Source organism: Hipposideros armiger, unplaced genomic scaffold (assembly GCF_001890085.2).
Source record: "Hipposideros armiger isolate ML-2016 unplaced genomic scaffold, ASM189008v1 scaffold_133, whole genome shotgun sequence".
NCBI lineage: Eukaryota > Metazoa > Chordata > Mammalia > Chiroptera > Hipposideridae > Hipposideros > Hipposideros armiger.
Window position 1 is genome coordinate 3,297,791 of NW_017731483.1, and position 16,445 is coordinate 3,314,235.

Below are 16,445 nucleotides of genomic sequence, written 5' to 3' on the forward strand. Positions count from 1 at the left end.
ATTTGGCTAATGCTGTAGACTTTCAGAGTCCGTTGACTATCAACTTGCACCTCCAGGTCTGACACATGGCGCCTGGTGAACCCACCAGCACGCCCTCACCTTGAAAACTCTCTCCGAGGCCCCTCTGCAGCCCACAGTGGGCAGAAGGTAACAGCCATGGCAACCAGGATCACAGCCCGTGTTGAAGGTGGGTACCACAGCAACCGCAGCATCTTCTGCACCATCCTATAAGGATGGAGAGCCCGAGTGTGGTAACGCGCGCTGCCCAAAGACTGTTGGAGCACCAGCCACATATCCTGTTCTCAGACTCAGGTCTTGAGCCAAGCTGAGGTGAGGCCTTCAGGATGGAAGCAGCAGTGCCTGAGAAGGATCCAGGTCCTCCTCCTCACCACACCCCTGAAAAACCAGGCTCCTAAAGCCTCCAGGGACTAAGAAGAAGGTACCTCCAAAACCCTTCAGCTCCACAGCTCTCAGTAGGAAGGAACTTGGAAGTGTTTTCCAAGGAGAAAAAAGGAATGGATATTGGTGGGTTTCCAGTCACTCAAGCTCTTGTAGAGGTTATGAAGAGCTGGGGAAAACTGATACTGAAGCTTTGGTCTGAGTTACAGCTTCTGTTTGAGTTACAGAGAGCTGTGTTTTACACACCAAATCCAAGCTCTTCTCAGGGAAGAGATTTACTCCTGAAAGAGGGATGTGATTCTAGTGAGGTGGAAAGAGACAGCTGCCCCAGAATTTCCCCCTTTCCTACATCTTTGTCCTGATCTCTCCAGGGACACCGCCACACCCTCCCAGCTGCCGGCAGAGGCTGGAGAAGTTGTTTGGTTTCCTTAAGGACATAGTTCTCATAGACTTAGACATGGACCTGTGAGGGAGGAAGGGGCTTTGCCTAGGGATAAGGGACATGCCCAAAACAGGAGGGGAGTGTAGAGGTTTCCTGTGAGTGGCCCAGGTGCCGAGCTGGGCAGTGCAGGGACGCATATGGCTCCACTCTACCCGCAAGGAGCTCCCAAACGCAGGAGGACATTAGCTCGGTGGATTCAAACCCCAAAAGTACACCCACGCCAGCTGCCCCTCCAGACTGGTGGAGATGAAGGTGCCTAGGGCCCCTCATCTGTGTCCATGCTCCCATGGTCAACCACCTGCCTTTACTGACCCCCCATGGTTTCCACTCAGTGCCTTGGCTCATGCTGTCCCCCTCCTCCTGGCATGCGTGCCCTCCTCTCCATCTGCACATGGCCAGGGCCTCCCCATTCTTCAAGGTGTAGCTCAGACACTGCCATCTTCAATGCTCTTCCCTGAGCCTCCCCTGCCTTTCTCTGCCCCTCAGGTACTGAGCACTCTCTGCCTTGGAGTTATCCAGGTCCATCCCTGTGCCACTCACCTGCCTAGGGCAGGTCTGTCTATGTCCCCAGTCCCCAGCCCAGGCCTGGGGTAGAGCCAGTAGTCTGAGTGAGGAGAGGAAGGCCAGTTCCCAAAGAGATTTACTGAACTGTACTGTGTGTCAAGGTCCCAGAGCCAGGTGGGCTCAAACCCTGCACTGACTTCTGGAGGAGGGGGCTGGATGTAGGACCTGAACCATCCCCCTCCCACTCAACCTTTCCTGTGGGGCCTCCAGCAGCCTGTTGGGGTCGCTGTCTGCACCTCACCAATGGCTTCCCACGCTGGTTCCACCAGGCCCTCGGTGCTGCTCTCCCAGGTCAGGTGGGAGGGGGCGAGGGAGCCAGGAGCATGGCCTCTCCTTGAGGACTTTGGGCACAAGAGCACTGGCCCCTCCTGTCTCAACACTGTCCTTTGCACTTCTCTGGTGGCCCCAATGTGAGTCGCTGTATAAAATGCTGCCTTTATTATTTTGTAAGCAATGACTTTTTTGTGAACCAAGTGCGTATGAAACTCTCAGCAACTAAAATAAAGTTCTATATTTTAAAAGCAGCACTTTGGGGGGACTCTCCTTGGCCTTGGTATATGCTGGAGTTCCTGGGCAGCTGGACGCAGGCCCTGCACTGCTCACCTTCCCGAGGCACCACGGAAGGACACAGAATCCCAGGACCACCTTGTCCAGTTCCAGGTTCCAAGGTCTGTGTCCTCATGTGACAGGCACTGTACTGCAGCCCTGCCTGCGCCCTGGGCTTCGTGAAGATCACCAGTCACAGTCCCTGGTGGGGGGACCTGACAGTCTGCAAAGGGTTTCAGATCCATAAACATATTTTCCCCAACTTCAGTTACTCAGCATCTTAGTTTTTTGCTATATCCACGTCACCTGAGGAGAAAGTTAGTACTTAATGTTTCCTTTAAATCTTCTTTTTAAAAAAAATTTAATAGGCTATTGTTTAGAAGAGTTTTAGATCTACAGAAAAAGTGAGTAAATAGGTAGTAGAGTTCCCTTATTACCCTCCCCACCCCACCTCTGAGTTTTCCTAACATCTTACATAGTGTGGTACATTTGTCAATATTAATGAACCAATATTGACATGTTGTTATTAACTGAAGTCCACAGTTTGTTCATATTTCCTTAGTTGTTACCTACTGTCCTTTTTCCATTCCAGGAGCCTATCTAGGACACTTAATTTTGCTGAACTAAAAAGAAATGTTTGTATTACTACAGTAGATGGAAAGCTGGTGTTTTTTAATACACACTAAAGCAAACTATTAAATGAAAATATTCACAATACTACAAATCAATCTTTGTTGAAACCATCCATTTAGGGAAATTTGTTACTGCAGTTTAGCTAACCACTATAACCTTGTGTATTTTGATATATCCCCGTGCCACTAAAATCACCTTATGTTCCATCAATAGCATATTAAACACTGACTTAGTGAGGTCATTGCCCCGTTTTTTACAGAAGGAATTGAGGTCCTGAGTGGTGATGCCTGTTAAGGCGCAGTAGGTGAAATCCTATCCATACTTCAGGGTCTTATTTTGTCATCACATCCATGGAACACCCTCACTGATCTCTTCAAATTTCAGTTAAGTGCCCCTCCTCTGTGCTCTCATACCACCCCCGTTATCCCCATGGAAGCACTGAATCCTGTCTTGAAAAAGTCTATTGATTTGTCCCATTCATCCCCCTCCCCTTATGCCCTATGAAGTCATGCCCTGTTGATCCTCTATGCCCAGCACAGAGCAAGACTCACTAAGTATTGATGCATGAACAGATGAATGGACAGACAGACGGACAAAGAAAAACCCAACCCCATTCTTAGTATATCTACCTCCTGGGGACATCTCTTCCTGTCTGTGATGACTCTCCAGAGGTTTGCAGACAGCATCCTTATCTCCCTGGGGTCCACGCTGCTCCTGGCGTCTTATCCATGCCAGTTTGCAGACTGTCTCCTCACCATGTATTCCACTGCCCCTTCCAGACCTGAGCATGGCACTTCACATTTCTCTTTATTAACCTTTATCCATTAGATTTTGCCCAGGGTTCAGCCTGTGAGATCTTTTGATTCTGACTTCCCAGGCCCCACCTCCCACATCACCACATGTGAACCAACATGAGAACCATCTGCCATTTATAATCACAGCAACACCAAAGGAGGGAGGTGAAGTCCAATATGACGGTCACTTTATGTTTCTGCTTAAGGCAAGCACGATGGAGGTGCTGGCTTCTGGCTTCATACCCGTGCCAAAGCAAGGCTTCTTTTTCCTCTTTTTTAAAAAACAAAAATGGAAATGAATAGAAGTAGAGGCTCTGATGCAGCCAAAATGCTCTGTCTGGCAAGCACACCTCTAGGTGAGTCTCCTCCGCTTTGACAGGCGATCCAAGGTCTGGGCTGGAGGCAGCGGGATGCTCAGGGTGCCCAGTCTGTGCTCCTCCTCCCCGCCGGCTGCCAGCGACACCTTTCTTTTAGAGATCTTCAGCCTCATGGCTTTCGCTATCTCAATCATCCTAAGGAACAAACACACAAAATAAATGGAGAGTCTCCTCAGGATGTCACTGCTCAGGGAGGGTTGGCAGCAGGGAGCAGCACACTTGTGCTCCAGGCCATGAGGACAGAGTCCCCAAAGTGGCCACCAGGAGAGAGGCAGGCGAGGTCCGCCGAGCCTCAGACGACTTCATTTTAATATGCTGCCATTGGAAAATACCCTTATAGGTGATTGAAAACCAGGTTATCTATCTAGACCCTATTAATAACTTTGTTTACTTCCTATAACCAGGATTGAGCACTTGCTAGAAGATTGCTAGAACAGGTGCCAAGTATCTTGTTTTTGGATTTTCTGTATCACTGCCTGTGACAATGCTGTTTGTGGGCAGGCCTCAGAGTAATCCCTCTGTGGACTGCTAGAAGGGTCCAGAAAAAGGTGTTTTCACAGGCTCTCGTGAACACCATCAGGGTCCTTGGGTGTCTGATGCCCTGAAGTCACTGACAAAGGCCAAGAGACCACACAGGTCAGGATTCTGGGAAGTTCTACTCCCTACCCAGTGTGAATTCCTTCTAGCAAGGCTAGAAAGGGCCTGAAAGGTCATCTCTGCCAACTCTCCCCGTCTGGTCAGAGAAGCCCCAGTGTGACATCCCTGCCAAACGGTGGCCCCGTCTTGCCCTCCCTGGCGGCCCCTTACATCTGACTCCGAGGAAGGTCTTTTTGCTAAGCTGAGATTGGGTTCTTATAACTTCCAACCCTAGGTTCCACCCCTCAGGACCATACAGAATCCCTCACCCCAGGGAAAGCAATGTGGAGACTGGAGGCCGCTCAGTTACACAGGGACACATGCTACGGGAAGGCTCAGCTTTGAAGCCCAACTATTCCTCCTCTTGGTTGTGTGATCTTGGGAAGTCAGCGCCTTCTCTGAACTGTAGATTCTTCAATTGTTTTTTTCGGGAAATCACAGATGTTCTGGCAGATTGAACACTGTGCCTGGCATAGAGAAGGCACTCCGTACAAGTGGCTGCTCACCTATTCCACCATTCACTCACGGCCAACTGTCCTCTGGTCCTAAGTCTTTCCCATTTTAAATGTCCCCAGTTCCCTCAATGGAGCCTCATGCTTTCCAGTGATACCAGAAATACATCGAGGCACCCAAAGGGAGCTTCTGTTGTGTCGTGCTCACCTTCTCTCACTGAGCTTCAGGTCCCTCTGTAACGTGGTCAGGTCAATCTGGAAGTCATTTAAGTGCAAGGCCAGTAAGATCACATACGCAGTGATCTTTGCCCTCATAGAATCGGAAATCAAGTTCCGCAAACTGCAAAAACAGTGGCAGTAGAGAGACAGAATTAAACTCGAAGATGATTTTCTCTGAAAGCAAAATGAAAACATCCCAGCCTGTTGCCATAGGTACTCAATGTGTTCCCATCTTGGGGAGAGGAAAGGAAACTCGAGCAATATTCCTTATCCTACAAGGGGCCCAAGGCTTCACACAGTGGACACTGGCCCAATCCCAGTGCTCCCTCCAAGGCGGACAGAAGGTCGCACCTATACTTTCCCCAGGCACCGTGAGAACCTCGTACCGCAAGGACCTTGAGTCTGTGCCCACCTGCTCAGCAGGGCTGCCGGGAAGGCAGTCACTCCGCACTGAGTTGCTGATGATTCTCCCAAGCACACTCAGAGCAGGAAACATATTTCAAGCAAACAGCAGGTGCACTGATTGGGGTTCTTTCCCCAAAACCATCACACAGGCCTGCCCTTTCCTGTAACACTGCCTTTCCACAGAATGCCACTTCTGTGGGACATCAGGAAGGGTTCCTCAAAAGAAGTGTGTGATATGAGATAAGTCTTTGTTGCAAGACTTTCCAGAGCCTTTAATGTGAACTTCTCCCAGGGGGACAGAGTATGTACAATATAGTGTTTCCTAAGCTTACTTGACCCGACCCCTCCAAATGGCAGTGCTCTCGTCCGCACAGTATCTCTGCGGACATGGCATTCTAGCCAAGCCCCTACTTCCCACTCTCACCACTCCCCCCCCCCCACCACCACACACACACACAACCTGCTTTCTCCTTTACAGGAAGAAGCCAAAGAAATCACCCTCCTGACCTGCCATTGTTGTAGGTCAAGCAGGTAAAGTGCTTCAGCAATTTGGTGCTGATGATGTGTGGAATTCCAGGTCCCAGGGCACCTACAATACAAAGTTGAGTTTGATCATTTCTATCAAAATCCTCAGGCCACGTGTCATCCATGAGCTGGGAGAAGAGGCCAACAGTTTGGCTGCTGTTATGAACAGAACCATATGGTAAGAGAACAGCCACTTTCAAATGAAACCGTACTCATTTCAAATAAAATTGCATGAAAGATGTTTATGATGGGGAAGCAACAAAAAAGAACAATAGACTCCAATGAGGCCTTAAAGACACAGAATTCCTAAGATGTTAGAAAGCAAAATAGATTGTGGAGAAAGTCCAGAGACAGGGAAAGGAAGGGAGATTGGAATGTGAAAATGAGAATTAAGCAAGTAACTGAAAAACAGGAGGATTCTTGGGTGCCCAAACACAGTAACAAGACTGCATACACCTTGTACCTAAAACCACAGGTGTCTCCTGCTGGGTTTCCAACTCTGGATGGATGGGTGTGACAGCTATCCATGGCCCTAGCTGTAGGTGACACTGGGGTTACCAGCAGAAACTGACTCTCTCCTCTCCCAGTTAGAAATAAGCTGACACAATACAAACCTGCCACACGCCTTCATGAGCACGGTCGAGTTTTCTCCCTCTGTGGCTGATGATTGTCTGAAATGTTCATTTGACTTGGATACTACACTTTGCCTAATGCAGAACAGACGTGAATGTCAGCTCTAAACACTTACATAATCCAACCTGTCCTCAGTGGCAGAAGAGGAAAGAGCTTGAAAAGTCCTCTCAGCATGTCAGCAGTACCAACAGAAACCTCACTGTGACATCATTAAAAATAAAGACCTGAAGAGACACCCATTTTCTTCTCTCGTTAGAGCTGGTCGAATTACAGACAAACAATGGACTGGAAATAATCAGAATAAAATGTCCATCATGAACTTACTTTTCCGCTTAATCACTTTCTGTGCTCGAAATTTGATGAGTGTGTCCAAGAACCATATGCATCGGGCCTGGCGGTCTCGGCTCTCCTCGTTTGATGGCAAAGACTTCAACGCCTCTATGACAAAGGAGCAGTGGCTAAAACGAGGGAGGGAAAGGGAAGAGTGTCGGGTACGATCAGATCTGTCAGGAACCATTCATTAACTCACAATTAGAACAGCAGGCACCCCTCACACCTGACATACACCCAACAGCTGAGGAAGGGCCATCTACCAATGCTCCTTGTAACAGGAGGAGCGTGGTGTAGTGCAGGGGCGGTAAGGAGCTAGCATAATAAATATGTTCGGCTTTGTGGTCCACATGGTCTCTGTTACAACTCAAATCTGCCATTGCAGTGCAAAAGCAGCCACCAATAATCTAAAAACGAATGACCATGGTTAAGTTCCAATAAAACTTTATCCACAGGCAGCAGGCCAGACTTGGCACAGAGGCCACACTTTGCCAAATCCTGATGTGGTTTGGAGCACAGGCTCTCAAGTCAGGTGCCCGGGTGTGAATCCCCTCTCTGCCTTTTAGTGGCGGGGCTAGTTGCTGTACAGCTTCTGTACATCTCTGTATATGACCTTTATCTTTAAATTAAGGCCAATCATAGTACCCTCCTTCAGTGTGATTTTCTGTGGACTAAAAGAGACAAAGCGCTTAGAAGAGTGCTTGGCACCTATAAGAGCTCAATCAGGTCTGACTACTGCTGTGTCCCAACATCACTCCCCCAGACACTCCATCCGCCCAAGTGAGGGTACCTGTTCTCTTCAATCATCTTCAGTATTTCTTCCGATGTGACATTCCTGAAAGCTTCAGATGGGCTCTGAAGAGCGTCATACTCCGCAGGGGAAAGAACTAGTAACTGGTCAAGAACACAATCTGACCAAAATAGAAACATCCAACTAGCTAGATCTGGGGGCCTCATTTTAGAGATGGGAAAGTCGAAACTCAGGGAGGGTAGGGTCACACAGCTCTCTGGAGCAGGGCTCAGGGACTCAGTTCTGCAGACTCCCGGCCCAGACCTCATTCCCTGCCTGAGTTTTTCTGCCTTCTCTTTCTCACAAAGCCACTGTAGGCATTTTTCCATCTGATTAGACCCGTGAGTAGGGAAATTCTATGCTCCAACCCTTCCTTTTACAAAATCAGTCTGCCCTAGACTTTGGGCACTGGCTGACTTAAGCCATATTTGGACTCTTTATGGAGGATAACCCCCACAGGGCTGCAATGTGGGCATTTGACATTTTGCTGAGGAATGGATTTGAATCCCAGGAGCAGAGAGGCCGGTGCTAGAGGGGGTCCCTCAGCTAGTGAGGGAGCCTAGCTGACTTCCCAGCAACAGCACTGGGCGAAGGTCTGCATGTAGCCTTGTGAGCATCACGGGACCACTGACACCCTCAGAGTGCCTGGCTCTACCGCTCATGTGCGTACATCTCAACTTGTGAAATAAGGCAGTGTTTCTACTGCAAGAAGGATACGGTCTTCAAATTTATACACGTCTTCAGGCTTGGCTGCATCGGCGTGGCAGGGAGGAAGGTAGAGGGAGTCATCTTGCATGTCATCACGTTTGGCGTCATTGACCAGAGCTTTTCAACAAAGGAAGAGTCAGTATGGGCATCACCCTGTTTGGTTTCAGGTTCCCCAACACTCTTTGAAATCTGTGCACTCAAGGTCATAATCAGTCCAGAAACCCCTAATCTGAATGTTCCCACTAATATGGCCCAACCTCCCCTTCAGGCTGACAGGTCTAGCACTACAATGTCCACCCATGACGCAAACCTAACCAGGCACCAGAGAAGATAGATCCAGTGTGGTCTCCCTTCAAGTAACTTGCAGTATAGTCGGGAGAGATAGGTATGCTAATGAATATTTACAATACAATATGACAGAAACTAAAAATGAGGGACATTCCAAATAGCCTTTAATGGCTTAACTTCCAGAAAATTTCTCCATATACTGTGAGGGGAAAAAAAAAAAATCAAATTATAAAACTGTAACTACCACACAGGAATAACCATGTGAGAATTAAGTATGCACATAGACAAGGACAGAGATGAAAGCAGGAAAATATAACCGTTGGTCTGGCAGGATGATGGGGAAATTGGTGAATTATTTTTCTTTTTATATATCCTCTAATAACTGAACAAAAAAAAATTCAAAAATTTACTTAGACATTAAAGTATGTCTTTGAATAAATACAGAGACATATTTCCATGTTCCTGGATAGGAAAATATAATATTGATAAGACACTGATTCTCCCCATATTAATCCCAATTGGATTTTGAGGGAATTTGACAAAATAATTTTTAAGATCACCTGGCAGAAAAAGCATGCTACAGTAACCAATACATGTGTGAAAAGTAAAAACAAAGGAGGATAAATTTGACCTATCAGACAATAAACTGGATGATGATAATCAAAAGATCCCAGTGCTGCTATAGGAATGGCCGGTCAGAACAATGGACCAGAACACAATTAAAAATGTGGTAAAATGATAAACCTGACTTTTCAAATCGTCTTTTACAAAAGAAAAGGATGGAGTTGGGACAACTGGCTAATCATTTGGAAAACATAAAATGAGGTCTGTACCATCTGCCAAAAAAATTCTTCATTGAGTTAAGATTTAGATGTAAAAATAAAATTGTAAAAATACTGAAAGAAAACATAGGAAAATATTTATATTATAGCGTATGGATTTTCTAAAAATTACTAAAATTCCATTTGAATAGAAAGCGTACTGAGGGCAGGCCACGTCAGATGTTTCTTACTACTTCTGGCATCTGTTCCTGCAAAGGCCCTCAGAGAGAGGTAGGAAGGAATTTAGCCCTAACTCCCACCACTTCTATCTGTGGGGCGGGTAAAAGATCTCCAGAGAACGCTATCTCTGTGAGCAGATTCTTACCCCAAGTTCCAGCTGCTTACCGGTCACACCCTTTGTATCAATAATATTCTCTGCGGCTTTAGCTACGGCACGATTCAAAGATTCACTGCCAACTGTGTTCATTCTCCTGGAGTTCAGAGCCCGCTTCTGTTTGGTTGTACCAAAGGCTTCAATGCAAGAGTCCATCTGTGCAAGAGACAAATTTGGTTACTCGGGACAGGCTAAGTTCCCCTAGCTGTGTGACTATGGGGAAACTCTCAGCTTCTCTGAGCCTTCATGACCTCACTTGTAAATTGGGCTGAATCATAGCTATCTACCTCAGAGGCTTGTTGTGAGAATCAAATAATATTAACAAATCTGAAAAACTTGCTTTGTAAATTGTAATAGGCCATTTACCAATCAACAGTGTCTCCACCTGTAAAATATAAAGACTTGCTTGACTCGAATTAGAGTTGGTAAATGTTTGGCACACAGTTTACCATTTTCCAACCCTACACCCATAACAGACATTGCTAATAGAGCACTCAGCCTTTCCCTGTGAGTTTCACAATAGCTTCACATCCCTTCTCAATACAGTGCTCCAGGCAGCACTGAAGATTCATTCAATTTGCCATCCTGGGATGAGATGAGCTTTGTAGAATCCTTCTACATTGAAAATCCTGAAGTTTGCTTTGTTTTAATGTAAATTTCCAAGCTACAACCAATATTCTTTGAAACTTGGATTAAATCTTAAAAACAAGTGGTACACTACACCTGTATCAGCCGAGAGAACCAGTTCAAAACATCGGCATAGAGCGGTGTGTAGCTGGCCCAGAGAGGAGGACTACTCTCTATGGGGCCAAAGAGGCCTCTGCAGGTTAACTGTCCAGACAACCACAGAATGAATGAGCTGAGAGCAGCCAGGGAAACTCCTGTGTTCAACTGGCTCATTTTACTGATGGAGAAACCCAGGCCTAGAAGATATTTGCTTAAGGTCCCACATCTTAGTTCGTCACACTTACCTTCTCTCTAAAAGTCTTGGTCTCACTTTCTAATGTCAATTCATTCTCAACTGACTCATCTATCAAAACACAAAACAAAAAACAGAAAAATAAGGAAACTGTAAGGCCTACAGATAGTGTTTAATATTTGTTCAACAGTTAATCTAAGAAAAACAGATTTCTTTACTCCAGGACTTCCCAGAGCTTAATATGAGTGTATACTGTGAACATTTAGTAAGTAGCTTTAGAGAATTTGGAGAATTAAGGAGTGAAACGAGGGGGCCATCTGGTCCAACCTCTACAAATAAGGAAAAATGAAGCCTCCAGATGAAAAGACTTGCCCCAGGTCAATATGCTAGATAGAATAAACCAAAGCTTACAATTTTTTTTACAAATTAATGAACAATTTTCTTTGCCTCCTTGAAAGTTGGAAGAGCATTTGGAGGATAATTTAAATGTAGTTTCATTTTCTTACAAAGCAAGGAATTCTTAACTTAGAGACTATGGACCCGTAGGAAATTCACAGATAGGCTTCGAGACTCAAGGGCACTTTAAAATTATATACAAAAATCTCATATATATTTTTGTATACTACATATGTTTCCAGGAAGTAGGTCCAAGTCCTTATCAGATTCTCAAAAGGGTTGGGACCACTGCTTTGAGAGAATAAAGTTAGAACTATGGAGGTATCAGGCAGATTCACCATGATCCTAAGGATACTTCCTTACCTAACACCCTCCCTCACCATGGTTCTCAGTACTTAAGATTTAGGGAACAGGAGCCCCTTGAGTCTGACCTATCTATCATTTTGGAAGATCCCACTCTAGCAGAGAAGCAATGCAACTTCTGTCACTGAATTAGGGAAAAATAAATGGATCTCCTCCCAAATTAGAAAGTATAGAGACTTTGCATCAACCTGAAAGTTACTGTCCAACATACAAGCAACTTCCAGTACCTACCAGAGATTCTAAAACTCTACCCCAACTAGAACAGTTAGAAATTAAGAAGGGCCTTCAATGGAAAAGAGTATCAGACATGCCCTCCAATATTCTGCTCTGATCATTCCTCAACTTGCTTTAACTAAGATTAGTTTCTGATCTCAAGTCTTTAAACACTGTGAGGACAGGATCTGTGTCTATTTTACTACATCCACAGCCCCTAATTTGTGCCTGTCGGTCATCAATAAATATGTGCTGAGTAAAAACACTCTTAAAACTTGTTCAAATGGGAAAAAAAAAAACTGGCAGAGGGCCGGCCGAGTGGCGCAATGGTTAAGAGCTGGCTTGGGACGCCGGAGGGTCCCGGTTCGGATCCCACATATGAGGGACAGTGACACTGCCCTCTACAGCTAAGATGCTGAACAACAGCTCAACCTGGAGCTGGGCTGCCGTGGGTCACCGGTGACGGCATAGGCTGCAGCCCCTGCTGCAGTGGGTTGCCATGGGCTACCGTGTGTAGCCAGCAGCCAGCGTGAGCGGCCAGCAGCCGCAGTGAGTGGCCGTCCAGAAGCCGGCGACTGATCTGCCTCGCCCGGGAAGAGCGCAATGATAGTGCCAACTTGGGCCAGTGAAGCAACATCCTCCACAACTAGACTGAAGAACAAAAGGACAGCAACTTGTCTGTTCCCTTTCCCCCAATTCCCTAGCGCTGTTCCCATCCCCCCAATTCCCCAATAAAAATCTTAAAAAAAAAAACTGGCAGAAAGACACACTTTTAAAAATAACTACAAAATGTGTTTTACAAATCAAAAACTCATCCAGCAAACCTAAAATATGCAGCATTTCCATGAGTCTTGACTGCGACCTACCTGAAAACAATGGCTGCATGTTGAACAATTCAGCATCATATACTTCCATTTGGCCAGAGGTCTTGTTCAAAATGCCCACAAAGTGCCTGAATAAAGAAGGAATAATACCAGTGACAATGGATTATTCCAAAGGTATTGTTTACACAACTTCCTTTTTCCTGCTTAAAAGTTCTCAACCTTCTTTCTATTCCAGTACACCTAAGGAATGCATCAATTGCTTAGAAGTAACAATAATCCCCTAGAGCAGCAAATTCTCTGAGTGGGGAGGGAAAGATAGGGAGGGTACGGGAGGGTTCATGATGTGGTTCTGAGAAAAAAAAAAAGTTACTGGTGATTCTGGTAGGCGTTCACATTTGGGCTCACTGCTATAGTGGGAAACCCTTCTGGGATGTAAGAATCTAGAATTACACTAGAACGTACTGCATACATAAATTTTATGGAAGCAAAAACAAGTAAAACCTTGGTAATTATGGAGAGAAGGCCAGTCTGAACTAGAGAAAGGGATGATGCAGAGTTAACAGTTTTAAGCACATACTCATGATCTGACTTGTATCAGGGTGGTCCAGTGGGGCTCTGAAAGGGCCTCATTTGTGGTTCACTGGTGGATACCATCACCGGGACACTGTCTGCATTATGCCAGCCTCTGAAAGTTATAGACTATTCAGGCTGGGCAATCTTTACTGTACCCAGAGGGAGACCAGGGGTCAGTGAAGGGCAAAATTACCCAAAGTCAGCCAGTCAATCAGGGGCAGAGCTGGATAGAAACCTGGAGCCTTTGACACTACCAAATCCTTTTCTTTTTCTTTTTTTAAAATTTTATTGGGGAACAGTGTGTTTTTCCAGGACCTATCAACTCCAAGTTAAGTAGTTGTCCCAATCTAGTTGTGGAGGGCGCAACTCAGTGGCCCATGTGGGGATTGGACTGGCAACCTTGGTGTTATGAGCACTGCGCTCCAACCACCTGAGCTAACCGGCCGCCCCCCAAATCCTTTTCTTGTAGTTACTCCTAAAGCAAACTTCTGGCAAGCTTTGGCCTACTGATCCTATATTCCATATTAGTGAAGACAGCTGCCTTTTGGAAACAAGACAGTTATACCTAAGTCCTGGAAATGTAATGTGCAGTATGGTGACTATAGTTAACAATACTATATTGTATATTTGAAACTTTGCTAAGACAGTAAATCTTAAAAGTTCTCAGCACAAGAAAAAAAATGTATAACTGTGTGGTGATTGATATTAACCAGATTTATTTTGGTGACCATTTAATTATACATATTTCTAATCATTATGTTGTACACCTGAAACTAATATAACATTATATGTCAACTACATCCCAATTTAAAAAAAATTTTAAAGAAAATTACAAATGAGCGAGGCTTTTAGGAAATTCAACAAATGTTAAGTCAACTGTCTTTTCAAGATGTCTACAGGCTGGTGTGAGGGCCCCTGGGTCTGGGAACACAGAGACTTGGTAAACGTCTCCAGATTGCCCCCACTTCCCCTAAAGTAAATACAGAACAGCAGTACCAGGGCCGCCACCACCGCTACCTCCCCTTGCAGCTGTCCCTTCCCCTGTCCCTACCTGCACAGAGTGTTGCATTTGAGGGCTCCAGTCCCAAAATTGTTTCCCACATAGGAAAGTCTGTCTGTTTCAGCTGCCTACAATGCAGAGGGGGGAGCTCCATTACAATCAATGTTGAAAGGTGTTAAGCATCTTATCTCTCTTTTCCACATTTGCAAAAAACTTTAAAATCCAAGCCACAAAGGATCAGAACTACAGAGCCTCTAGGAGATGATCCAGCCTCACTATCTCTAAGTGAATCTGGGGTGCCCCCTGGGGGGAATGCAAGAGGACTTTTGAAAGAGAAGCCCCAGATAGTGCTGGCTTCTAGCTGGTCTGAAAAGCTCTTGAGGGAACTGCACCACAGAACTTGGGAGAGAGGCCCTGGGCTCTCCACACTTACAGGGCTTAAATAAAATGATTCTGCAGGCAACTTCCTGGGTCCACAGTCCACGCCCTTCTTGAACCTCTTTGCCCACCTCTCCATGACTGCTCCTTATACTCGTATGCTCTTAGGACCATGGAAATGGCTGATTCACTCCTCAACCACAGCCAAGCTTTCCTGCTTCCCGCTGTTTGTCGTCAATATGCTCTTCACTTGAAATACTAAAACCTCAGCTGTCAAACCGTCCTCCATCCTTCAGAGCTCAGCTCCCTGTGCCCTCCCAGGAAGACAGACATTCCAGCAAGCAGAGAGTTCGACTGAGCTCACTCAGCCTTGTACTCTCCCTCCCTCAGGCCCTGAGCTTTGTCTACTTGTATGAGTGTCCCTCACATCCAGCTCTCACTTCTCTAGAGTTCTCTGCACTGTACCTGCAATGTTTCTGTAAGTTTGAGATTGGGTAAAATCTCAAAAGACCTTTCTAGAGCAGTGGTTCTCAACCCAGGGAATTCCCACTCGTGGGGACATTTGGTAATGTCTGATATTCTGGTTGTCACAACTAGGAGGCGCTACTGGTATTAATGAGTAGAGGATAGGGAAGCTGCTAAACATCTTGTGATGCACAGGGCTGCCCCCACAAGAAAAAAATTATCTGGATCAAAATGTCAATAGCGCCAAGGTTGAGAAACCCTGCTCTGGAATACGAGCTCCTGAAGAGTGGGGCCAGGTGGATGCTCAATCAATGCTGTTGAATGAACAAATGAATGAAAGGCTATCACTTCACCCAAAGTGTGAAAGTGAATGGAGCCTGTCCCCACACCCCAACCTGCTGGAGCTCAGAAGAGTTCTTCAGAGGCTCATTTGCTATTTCCCCCTTTTCTGCTCTCAGTCCCTCCCGCATCTACCACACCCGAGGGGTCTCCTGAGGCCTGCAGAGTGGAGGTGATCGGCCACTGCAGCACTTACCAGGATCCGCTGACTCCTCTTCCTGGGGTTTGTGGAGTCATTGTTCTTGTACAAGGTAAAGCACATGTTGCCTGGATTCTGCAGCTTCCCATTGGAGAACTGGACTGTAAGATCACAGTCCCAGAATGGAATGAGATCAGGAGGACCCACAATATACGGTGGGGAGGAAATGGACTGTCAGTGGGGAGGAGTGACTGGAAAACGATGGCAAGGAAGCCCAGGTCCTGACCTTGAGTGGGACTGAGGAAGGTTCTGGTCCAGTTGGGAAGAGGGGATGGGGAGGTGAGGGGAGTGCAGGGAAGGGGCTGCGGCAGGAAGGAATAACTAGGAGAATGGGGGCAACTGAGGAGGCCTCATCCAGACCTGGAGAGGAGGGAATCCCTGCCCAGGGGAGAGAAGGAAATGGAACATGTCTAAGACCTGGTGAATGGGAGGATGACAGGATCCTGGGTACAGCCCTGGGGTGGGAGTGACTGGGATGTCCTCCTCATCCGGGCGGGAGGTAGTGACAGAAACACGGTGGGATGACAGAGGAACGCTAGCCGAGTTCCAAGTAGTGGTGGTCACTGCGCGGGGGAGGGGGGGCAGGGATCTTGGCCCGGTTGGGAAAGGGGTCCGGCACGGGGGCGGGAGGACTGTAAAAGGTACAGAAACGGAAGGGGAAGTTATGAGGAACTCTGCTCCAGCTCCGCGGTCTTTACCCAGTACAGCTCTCTGGCTCTCGTCGGGCTCCCCACAGTACAGCCACTTCGCACTCGACACCACTTCCGCCGCCATCTCTCCTCTCTGGCCGCCAAGCCCAGGAGTTAAGACAGTATCAGCCTTACCGCGTGTGTGCTCACGCTCGGAGACAGCACAGAGGGCCGGAATAGGCGGGGCCTCT

The 16,445-nt window shown here is 46.7% G+C and overlaps 2 protein-coding genes across 14 annotated transcripts in view; one reads left to right on the plus strand and one right to left on the minus strand.

Moving 5' to 3' along the window:
- Positions 1 to 15,563, plus strand: part of FBXO10 (F-box protein 10) — a 52,856-nt gene extending 37,293 nt beyond the window's left edge. The window contains exons 12-15 of one of the 13 annotated variants that reach the window (XR_002124787.1): positions 57 to 187; positions 1,928 to 2,073; positions 6,102 to 6,170; positions 15,486 to 15,563. Coding sequence is in view for 12 of the 13 variants with exons in the window: in XM_019649502.1 (XP_019505047.1) it covers positions 57 to 187; positions 1,931 to 2,073; positions 5,946 to 6,002 (331 nt within the window). In the remaining variant the exon portion in view is untranslated. The other 12 variants (XM_019649503.1, XM_019649502.1, XM_019649504.1 and 9 more) reach the window with 12 other exon arrangements.
- Positions 3,501 to 16,445, minus strand: POLR1E (RNA polymerase I subunit E). Its single transcript, XM_019649515.1, has 12 exons — positions 16,264 to 16,445; positions 15,563 to 15,666; positions 14,236 to 14,312; positions 12,654 to 12,739; positions 10,868 to 10,926; positions 9,908 to 10,052; positions 8,463 to 8,570; positions 7,746 to 7,842; positions 6,950 to 7,083; positions 5,975 to 6,056; positions 5,052 to 5,183; positions 3,501 to 3,890 (listed from the first exon to the last, which is right to left on the minus strand). The coding sequence occupies exons 1-12, from the start codon at positions 16,337 to 16,339 to the stop codon at positions 3,731 to 3,733; spliced, it is 1,260 nt and encodes a 419-aa protein (XP_019505060.1). The 5' UTR covers positions 16,340 to 16,445; the 3' UTR covers positions 3,501 to 3,730.

What these genes read in the sequence shown, in the direction of transcription:
- POLR1E (XM_019649515.1), bottom strand. Translation starts at nt 16,339, where the DNA reads ATGGCGGCGGAAGTGGTGTCGAGTGCGAAGTGGCTGTACTGTGGGGAG. An exon ending in GAGCCAGAGAGCTGTACTGG is followed by an intron (nt 15,667 to 16,263) that starts GTAAAGACCGCG and finishes GTGATCTTACAG; the next exon opens with TCCAGTTCTCCAATGGGAAG. An exon ending in TTGACCTACAACAATGGCAG is followed by an intron (nt 5,184 to 5,974) that starts GTCAGGAGGGTG and finishes CTGTTTTTGCAG; the next exon opens with TTTGCGGAACTTGATTTCCG.